General features: G+C 35.1%; 1 protein-coding gene across 2 annotated transcripts; it reads left to right on the top strand.

The window, feature by feature from the left end:
• Positions 1-1,970: 1,970 nt before the first annotated feature.
• Positions 1,971-6,146, top strand: LOC115997365 (probable protein phosphatase 2C 8). Of its 2 annotated transcripts, XM_031236909.1 has the most exons (10): positions 1,971-2,397; positions 2,999-3,107; positions 3,227-3,263; positions 3,389-3,433; positions 3,565-3,617; positions 3,978-4,127; positions 5,109-5,192; positions 5,408-5,497; positions 5,610-5,657; positions 5,752-6,146. In XM_031236909.1, the coding sequence occupies exons 1-10, from the start codon at positions 2,048-2,050 to the stop codon at positions 5,860-5,862; spliced, it is 1,077 nt and encodes a 358-aa protein (XP_031092769.1). In that variant the 5' UTR covers positions 1,971-2,047; the 3' UTR covers positions 5,863-6,146. The 2 variants fall into 2 exon arrangements, with proteins under 2 accessions (XP_031092769.1, XP_031092770.1); XM_031236910.1 differs by lacking the exon at positions 5,408-5,497.
• The last annotated feature ends 4,490 nt before the right edge of the window (positions 6,147-10,636 follow it).

Here is a 10,636-nt window from a genome sequence, read left to right as displayed (position 1 = left end):
ACAAAATATTGTTATTTAATCTTCCCAATATAGTTCCACCACCATGGTTGCTGGAAACGGAATTAAAAGGGATATTTCTCCAACATGTTCCCATCACCACGCTCCCACGAAAATTATTAAAGACGAAGACTCCATCAAAAATCAGAATTGTTGAAGATGAAGACTCCAAGATGAAGATTGTAGTCTCTCATTAGAAATGATAGATTTTTGTATCCCGAATTTTTGTAAGGAGACTCTTGTAAAACTCTCCGACCCTTCCGTTTGGGGTTTGGCCGACCTGCACGGATTTGTTCGGTTGAGTGTGCCCATGCCTCGTCATGGCACTTGGAAAAATCTCCGGCTCTTCCGTTTGGGGTTTGATCAACCTGCACGGATTTACCCGGTTGATTGTGCACATGCCTCGTCATGGCACTTGAAAAAGGACCATTGTGGTCGCAAAAGGGCCATTGTGGTCGCAAAAAAATAAATAAAATCCCGCGCTCCCGCGATGAGACCAAAATGGTCGCCCAAATACCGGCTTGGTGAAAAAGATGCCGTTGGCACAAAGAAAAGGACCATTGTGGTCGCAAAAAAAAATATAATTATAAAAATCCCGCTCCTCAGCGATGAGACCCCTGTGGTCGTCAAAGCACCAGCTCGGTAAAAAAGATGCCTTTGGCACAAAAAATCTTGCGCAATATAGTGGTTTTGGGTGCCCGCACAGCCCCAAAGTGGTGCATTAAGGTATCCCTCGGAGTGAGGGTTCATTTTTAGTTATAGAAGTGGAGTTAGGAACTAACTTAGAATTTGCATATCAGGATAGGCATGCATTACATGCATATTTGCATTTTTTATCTTATTTTTTGCAGGATTTCTAAAAAGCTCACGGGATATGAAGAATCACTAAGGGACATGAAGAATCACTCGAGATTCAACCTAGAAAAGCTGATCAAGCTGCATAAAACCAAGACAGCCCCCTTTATAGTCTTTAAATGATTACGCCTTTTTGGTTGTACTCTTTTTCCCTTAGCTAGGTTTTTTCCCATAGGGTTTTTCTTAGTCTAAGGTTTTTAACGAGGCAACCAGCGTAAATCACGCCCCTCATGCTCAACTCAGACTTGAGGGGTTCATCACAGACTATTAAGGCATTCAGACCGGGGAGACTTTGCTTGTAACAAGTTGGCCGCCCGGAGCACATTTTACTTCTCGAACCTGACGACTCTCGCAGATTCAAGAAGTGGGGGACTTGTGATGGGTAAATACCCCAAGGGACTACTGTAGAAATACAATGTATATAGTCCATGTATTATTGTACCCCTAAAAGGTCGGGTGTCCCTTAGGAATTGTTAAAGGGCAAGTGACCTTTGGGAAATATTATATTCCCGAAGGGTCAGGTCCTATTCCTATATAAAGGACCTAACCCTCCACTGTAATGGCATCCTTGGATCCTGGCCTCTCGACCCTCTCTCTCTTGTTCACTATGGGGTTCTTGGTTCTTCTCCAGGGAGGAATCTATGGCTTTCCTTCTCAATCATACACACTCCATACACTACATCATACACCATCAAACAACACACGTGGTGTAAATCCGTACCCCCGTTTACATTTACACCATCAGATAGATATAGGTGTATCATGTATGGTAATAAGGAGTTAAAAACAAACGGTGTTATAATAGTATAAGGGTAGTTTTGTATAGGAATAATGTATTAGGGACAATTTTATCTAATAACATTAAAGTGTATAACATTTAAAGTAAAATATATACATTTATTAGCATACAAAAAGATGAACATAAATCAATGATATAACCTTTTTTTTTTTAAATCAATGATATAACTTTGATTGAGACTTATTAAATTTTTAGATAGATATAGATATAGATTATTACTATACTCTTATTCCTTTTTCCAAAAGTTATTTCTTCATAATTCTGAGGAGGCGAATGCAATTATCCATTCTTCTCTTTTTATTTTATTTTTTTCATGTTTCGTATCTCATTTCCCGAATCCCATATTCCGATCCTAGGGTTCTCATTTGGAGTTTCTGAAGTTTCACCTTCTTTTTCATGGCGGATATTTCAAATTCAAATTCAAATTTAAATTCAACCTCCAACTCAAATGCAACCCAGGGAGGACCAAGCATTTCAGATAGCAAGAACAAGCGCGAAGGTGATTTCGATGACTCCGATGAGACTGCCAAGAAGATGAAATCTGACGCCTCGCTTATTAATGAACCGAAAATTGAAGGTAACAGAGAGTCTGTTTGCAGTAAAAATGGTTGCACTGATGCAAATGGAAGCAAACAGAGTTTCGAGATTGAAGCCAATGCGGCGGAGGATAAAGGTTCTAGACACACGATGGAGGATGCTTGGGTTGTTCTTCCTGATGCCAGCAATGATTCTCCGGGAAAATTGAGGTTTCCTATTAATAACGATTCTATTTTGTTTTTGTTTTTTTTTAATGGAGTTAAAAGGTCATTTCTATTTAGCTCATTGTAGCTATTAATTGATGTGCCTCTCAATATTGCTGTGCCTCTCAATATTGCCTCTCAATGTAGTTCTGAATCCCATTGATGTGCCTCTCAATATTGCTGCTGGAAAATTGAACTTTAAACAAGGCTTACAACATATCTCGAACATAACAAATCTCAATCCATCTACCTTGTGTATTTCTTCACTGCGGGTTGGAGAGGACAATATCTATAAGGCACCAGGGGACCCTTGTCATTAGTACTGTACTTCAGCTATTGCCCAATTCCCTTTCTTTGTTGCTGAGTATCAATTAGTAGTCTTGTGTCCATATATCATAACATAGTGTTTTATTTTTGAGTACTATCGACTCTATTACAAGACTCTATTACAAGGTAGTATCTGTTCAGTATAACATGGTGTTTTATGCATACCCAATTAGTCTTGGGTATCAAGTAGTAAAACACCATGCTTCTATCCATTAGCAATTTATTGCTCTCTGGAATTCAAAGGTTGTCTTTCTTGCCCATTTCTATTGCTTTTTCACAGATGTGCTCATTTTGCAATTTATGATGGCCATGGAGGTCGGTTAGCAGCTGACTATGTCCAGAAGCACTTACACGGGAATGTTCTTTTAGCTGGCTTACCACGTGAGTTGGTGTGTTTGCTTTGTCTTGTTTGGGTTTAGTTAAGATTAAGTGATGGTTTTTGTTTAGTGTGTATATTTGTGGTTGTGTGTATGTGCAACTCATTTTTCATTTTGTGTGAAACATGCAGCTGGATGTTAAAACGGCCAAAAGAGCAATACTTGAAGGTATGCTTTTAGAGCTATCCTGGCAAGAATTATTTTGTTTTATTTTATTATTATTTTTTTTTAGTGATAAGTATTCTTGATATTTGAGTTTTATATGGTTTTTTCCTTATTTTTGACCAATTCAGGGTTTAGAAATACAGATGAGTCTCTTCTCCGGGAAAGTACTGCAGGTATAGTTATTTACTCAAGTATTTTACACTTAGTATTCTTGGCTATTGTTGCCACTGGATTGATATTTTTGTTCATTATTGTCAAGGATGAAAATTTTGATCTTTTACTTGTTCTTGTACATTCTTATCAGGGGGTTGGCAAGATGGTGCTACAGCTGTCTGTGTTTGGGTATTAGGACAAACAGTAAGCTCAGAGTTCTTTCTAATAATGTTCAAATAAGCTTATTAGCTATGTGTGTTTCCATGACTTTCTAATAATAGTTCATATATTGGAATTTACTTGCTAAATAAATTACAAGATGAGCACTCCTATTATTTGTGTAGGAAAATTTATTTATGCTTTAAAGGAATTACTCCATATATTCTGTTGGATGAGATGGCTGACCGTTTTCCAACATAGATTGTTTAGTACAAAATTCTAATTGAAAAAATTGTAAAGAATGTGGTTGATGACTTTTTCCATTGATTGTTTACTTGTGATCACTGGTCTTTTAGTCAGCAATACATCCTCAGTGGTTTGAGAAATCTACCATGTGCTATGTAGGTTTTTGTTGCTAATATTGGAGATGCAAAGGCAGTCTTAGCAAGGTCATCACAGTCTGATGGTTCAGATGGTTCAACTTCATTAAAGGCCATTGTTTTGACAAGGGAACATAAAGCCATTTATCCTCAAGAACGTGCTCGCATCCAGAAAGTGAGCAATCTGAACATGCCAGTATCTTTATATATTTCTTTTTTCCTTCTGTAAGATTCTGCTGTGTAATCATTATTAGAGTTGTGGTTTAACAACATCATGGTTGTTTATAGTTTCTACTTTCTATTTTCATGTCCTTGGATAGTACGAGTATGTGGTAGTTTTCTGATTGCATTTGATAAAAAGAAACTTATAAAGATATTGATACCATATTTAGTTCTAGAATCAGTATCTTGTACTTTTGCATGGTGAATTTCTGATGAAAACTACTGAACAATTAGCATATCTGGTAAAAATATATTATCTATTGAGAGTAGCTAAAATGTAGTAAAGGTGCTAGAAGTTTGAACTTTCCACATTCATCAAATACACTATATATAACTATATAAGCATGATTTTCAAAGGGTGACTCATTTAAGCGTGCATTGAGCTAAGTTCAAGGCACTATTCTGAGCTTGTATAAGTAGATGACTTGTCACTAGTAGTGCCTATTATTTGATATGTGAAGTGGCCTGATATTTGGTTTAGGCTGATTACATGGTCAATTACTCTCAGCATGCTTTTGATTGTTCTTAGGTACTTTTTCTCTCTCCCTCTGTGAGAAAAAGAGAAGCATTACATGGTCCATTACTCTCAGCATGCTTCTAAGTGCTTTTGTGCCATATCATATTTTTGTTGAATGGAAACCCTAGCATTGTCTTGCCAGATCAACACATGTATTGTGTATATAAATATATGACTCTGAACATATTTTACACACGGACATACATTTACCTTTCCTATTTCACTATGTTCAATATTCCTAAACTGTTTTGTTATTGAATCCATCTTCATTGGTACAAGAAGTTATAATGTATTAAGCATTTGAAGAAACCTTATTGGAGAAATGGTTTTATATGCTGATCCCAGCTATATCGGGATAATGGCTTAATTGAGTTCTGTTATCAACTTATTCACTAATTAGCATATGCAATTCTGTAGGCTGGTGGATCTGTGAGTTCAAATGGGCGCTTACAAGGCCGACTTGAAGTTTCAAGGGCATTTGGGGATCGGCAGTTTAAAAAGGTTTAATTATTGTTATATACCCTTTGAGTGCTGACATGCTTTGCTTAATTTTTTTCCAGCTCACAAGCATTTCTCTTATTCTCAAATGAATAAGAGCTCTATTTTCCTTTCCAGAAGAACAATTCCAAGGTGTCTCTGGGAATTAAAAACATCTGTTTGAATTGCTGAATCCTATTATAAGTTGCAGTATCTATCTCAAACTCTCTGAATTGCAGGTCGGTGTTGTTGCAACCCCAGATATCCATTCATTTGACCTTTCTGAAAGAGATCATTTCATTATTCTTGGCTGTGATGGCTTGTGGGGGGTATATTGTGTTTATATCACTCAAAAATGCTGTTATAGCATGCCAGATACACTCTTAGAATTTTCTGCATAATTTTTACTGTAGTAAACTGATGCATCTCATAAACCTCTAGGTTTTTGGACCAAGTGATGCTGTTCAATTTGTTCAGAAACTACTAAAGGTTTGCAGGGTTCTTGCACTTATTTCAAGTTAAATTTAGACACATCTAAGCTGTTACGAGTTAACCTTTCATAACTTTGGCAATTGTTTGACAGGAAGGCTTACCTGTTTCACAAGTGAGCCGCCGCCTTGTGCGCGAGGCAGTGCGTGAACGCCATTGCAAAGATAACTGTACTGCAGTTTTGATTGTTTTCAAGAACGGGTAGAAACTGTCGAGCTTTTATGTCAGAACAACCTTCAGGCATTAAGACTCGATTCTCCACTTGCACCCATGATGTGGCTTGGTTGTTTCTCTTATCAGTGAAATGCAATGCACTTTCCTCGTTGCCCCTATACATGTAGTATTAAGACCATCTTGTGTGATCAAGTTTCAATGGCAAATAGTTTTGTTTACTTGTATGCTGAAAAGATGTTTGTTTCCCAACTAGGATACCATGTCACAATACATGTTTCTAAGGTCCTATTGTTATGTGCTTATGGTTTTGGCTGATTCCTGTTTGTCTCGTAAACCTGTCTGCCTCATTTGCTGACTAAGAGATCATGAAGGTGTAGAAGGCATCTGATTTGATTTTGTCTAATTTTATTATGGTGTTGATAGCTTACCTAATTTGATTTGGGGGGACGGGTCAATCTTTATTCGGAGAATTTTTTGTTTGATAGAACTATAGAAGTTCACTTTATAACAACCTCAATAATTTGGGTTTTTTCTCCCAGCTTTTTGTGGGTCCAGCATCCGCTCAAAAGTTTTTTACAAGTTTTGTATGGATCTATCATTTTACTATATTATATTTTAATTTTAAATTTATAATTGTAATAAAAATTAATTATTAAAATAAATATATCTATATTTAATTGAAATGATAAATATAAAATTTGAAGCGCCTAGCGGGTGCGTAGGAAATAAGCTATCGTTTGGGCATGCATTTCCCCCTCTCCTCCCCCTCTTTTTTTTTTTTTCTCATGCAAAAACTAAGTTTTTGCAAGAGAAAAAACTCTCAAAATTTCATCCTTCCCATTTGTTAAAAACCATGTCCTTCGATTTTTAATTTGTAAAAATCACAAGTGGGGTTACTATTAGAGTTTAGGAATTATGTTTTGCTTAAAAGTGCACTTAACAACAATATAATGTATACCCATCAATAATACAAAGTGCACTTAGAGATATTATTAATTGCACCAAATGTAATAATTAATTGTACTTAGGGTTTACATTTTAAACTTTATAGTTTAGATTTTTTTTTTAAATTACTATTTAGTAGCTTAAATTTTATGGTTTAATTTTGATTTTAGTTTTTTTGGTTCTATCAGCAGATGCATTATGTAATTTTACTTACTTGCACTTTATAGTGTTGAAAATTACAATTTATAGTGTTGTTAAATACACCTTGTGGTCTAGTGGCACCCGGTTTACATTCCCATATGAAAGGGAATGGATTCAAGCCTCAGTGGATACTATATATATATATATATATACCAAAGGTCTTTTATTTTTTATAGGATTCATCTGCCACTGTGCCAAATTGTTGATATAATGTACGTCCACTTTTAAGTATATCATCCCACATGATGATATTGAACCAGTTTTGTCATTCCACAAAGAGCAGACTGATACAACTTGTCTTTATAATTTGTTCCTATATTAGAATTACTTTAATTATATGTTTATTTGTCATACATATATAACTGATATTTGTGTGTATTTGCTTGGAAATAGCACCATAAAACCAGTAGTTGACTTCAGTTTAGAACAATTCCAGTACAATGTGAAATGTAAGCATAAGCAAATCAAAATTTGAGACATTATATAGCATAGAAATGGAATAGTCAATGAGTAAAACTTAAGACAAATTCACCTTGAGGTAATATATGCATCTTCGATTGAGCAGTACATTCGAAAGAAAAAAGACTTCAAAACATAGTAGATCAGAGAATAAAAATCTCAGGTAGTAATCATTCTTTTACACTTATGAATGCTATAAAAGTAGTATATTCATCCAAATATTCTTCAAATATTATAATAAATTCATTCCATGCAACGCCCGTGCGAAAATACTAGTTGACTGAAAATTATTTAAAAATTTTAAAAAAATTAGTTACTCCCTTTGTTCTATTTTACCTGTCCTATTTACTATTCATTGGTCAAACCAACTCTTCCTTCTTTGCTTATTTTCTTTAGTAATTTTTTATTATTTTTAAATTTAATTTTTTTTGTTTAATAGTACTTTTAATGTAGTTTCTAAATTTATAAATTTTATATATTAATGCTAAACTTAATAATATGAAAAATTGGATTAAAAATTACTTCAGTCAAGCCTCGTTAAACCAAAATTGGACGGAGGTAGTACTTTTTTTTTCATTTTTTATTTTGTTTTATTTTTTCCTTTTTTTTTTCTTCTACTCCTATTTTCTCTTTCCTAATTACAATTACAAAAACTCCTCAAAAATTACACCAAAATCTCCACTATTGAGGAAGGCCTTAGAGCATCATCAATAGCTCTTGATTTTTCACGATTTTTGAAGTATTAATTAAGAAAGAGAGGGGTGGGCAAGGAAAAAAGCAAGAAAAAGAAAAAAAAGAAAAAAATGGCTAACAACAATTTAAAAAAAAAAACTGAAAAAGAGTATAAATATGCGCTTCTTGGGCAGAAATCAGAATTTGTTTTCCCTTTTCTCTCACTTGGTGACAAAAAAAAAAAAAAAAAAAAAAAAAAAAAACTAAATATTACAATAGAAAGACCGGTCATCTAAAACTCAGTCTTCACATTTGTTAAAAATTAAACATTTAGTTTTTTTTTTTTTTTCGGGGGGAGGAAAGCCCTATATATGCCTATGTGAATCAATACTAGTGACTATATGTAATTATTGGTATATCAAGTCAAGGAGAAGCTTCACAAGAATGCTAAAAAAGAATACGCATAATTTTTTTTTTTTTTTTTGAAGGCGGAATACGCATAATTGGTAATTCTCTTATGTTACCTTTTGGCATTTTTTCCTAAGGGTGCTTGTGCTTATTGTTTTTAACTCTTATGTGTACACATTCAATATTAGAATTTTTTATAATGTCATCTTCATTTTTATTATCTAAATAGATAATAAAAAATGTATCCCTGCATTGTATGTGCATCGCACGAGTAATTGGACAATTATTTGCTCTAATTAAAGCAATGAAAACATAAAAAACATAATCGATCCAACAAATTTCATCAATTGCACTATATTGTATTCGATGTTATAATTTTTATAATTTTATATCCATCCAAATATTCTTCAAATATTATAATAAATCCATTCCGTGCAACGTTCGTGCGAAAATACTAGTTATAATATAATATAGTTATTCATAACTAATCGACTCAAGCCGCGTAACAAATGTCAAATTTAAGATTTTGTTATCAAATTAAATGAGGAATAATATGCCAAAGACGTTGTGATTTAGTGGCATCCGTTTTACACTGTGAGAGTTGGGTCGAGCCTAAGTAGTGGCGACTGTTTACTCTTTGTGCTTCAGTAAGTTGAGAAAGTAGTTATAAACAGATACTACATTGTAACAGACTCAGTAGATATCTATTTCCCAATTCCCATAATATAATATGGCAGGCAACCATTAATTAATATTATCAGGGTATGAAAACAACGTTAACGAAGAATTGGCGTTCCACGACATCACAGTTATCATTTGTTGGCTATATTTACAAGGCATCATTCATGTACAGAACCAATTCAAAGGCAGCAAGTAAATTACCATTTAAACAGTGTAAAAGATACAACAAGAAAGATACTACTTTGGTAGGCCATCTGTTATTCTGTTTTTATTTCCAATTGATATGATATTATTATGATCTCTTAATCCCTTTTTCAAGCCAAAGACCTTGTGGACCCCGTATTTATAGATGGCGTGAGAGCAAAGTGATGGTTCGCTTCCCCGTAACCCCGGTGCTATTTCCTAGGGACCGTCCGAGCGTGACACGTGTCGGCTAGGGCTGACGTCGTCTCTCATGTCATCCCGGGAAACCTATTCGAGTTTCAGGATGGCGATCGGGCCTGGGGCCTAATCATGTAACCCGGCCTCCGTCTCCTCGGGAGTCGTCGGAGACCAGGCTGGGGACTAGTTGATAGGGATAAAATCCCGATCTACGAATTCCGATCTCCCGGTCTAAGTACGCGTACCGGTCTGTATTTACTTGCCGGTCTATTTTCTTGCTTAAGTACCCTGCTCATTTTACCGATCTCCATAGGCCGGTCAAGACATCCCGACCTTGATCGGAACCTCATTCGGCTAAAGTCTCGACCTATTCGGGACTCACACCTGGCTTCCGCACGCTGAGCCGTCGCGCAGGCCGGTGCATGCCTGACACGCGTAACACATGCCGCTGGTCCGGGGCCCTCCCCCGAGACCACTTATAAAAGGCGCATTTATTGTTGGCAGAAGGACTTTTGGTTGTTTCATCTTTATAATAGTCAAAGAGACCGGGAACTTTTGACCCACTGTCATATAAACCGGTTTCATATAGGGTATTCCCATCTGTACCCGTTTGAGTATAAATACAGAGTATTCTATTTGTAATTTCTTAATTTTTTATTTTAATAGTTTATTATTAAGCAAGTAACCCGATGAAATGCATTGTAACCTTCTATCAGGTGAAATTGCATACATTCGGAGTGTTCAGCGACATAATTGCACTTTTTTTTTATTCAGTGGCCTAATTGCACTTTCATGTTACGTTTAGTGGCCAATTTGAACCTTATTCCTTTTTTTTTTTTTATAACCGTACACCAATATTAGAAATGTCACGATAATTGTGAGACCAAAAGTGTCAAAATTTTATTAAATTATTCGAGTTATGATACATAAAATTCTGTTGTGGTGAATAATGAGTAAAATTCAATTAAGAAATAGCTAAACAATCAGTAATTATGGAATAATATATTATATAATTTGGGACAATTCTAGTCGAACTGGTCGAGCAATTGGCTTAGTAA

The sequence above is a fragment of the Ipomoea triloba genome, chromosome 11 (genome assembly GCF_003576645.1).
Source record: "Ipomoea triloba cultivar NCNSP0323 chromosome 11, ASM357664v1".
NCBI lineage: Eukaryota > Viridiplantae > Streptophyta > Magnoliopsida > Solanales > Convolvulaceae > Ipomoea > Ipomoea triloba.
Note: the sequence above shows the minus strand (reverse complement) of the source record. Positions and strands in the feature narration are given on the sequence as shown.

What these genes read in the sequence shown, in the direction of transcription:
- LOC115997365 (XM_031236909.1), top strand. Translation starts at nt 2,048, where the DNA reads ATGGCGGATATTTCAAATTCAAATTCAAATTTAAATTCAACCTCCAAC. An exon ending in GATTCTCCGGGAAAATTGAG is followed by an intron (nt 2,398 to 2,998) that starts GTTTCCTATTAA and finishes GCTTTTTCACAG; the next exon opens with ATGTGCTCATTTTGCAATTT. An exon ending in CTGGCTTACCACGTGAGTTG is followed by an intron (nt 3,108 to 3,226) that starts GTGTGTTTGCTT and finishes TGAAACATGCAG; the next exon opens with CTGGATGTTAAAACGGCCAA.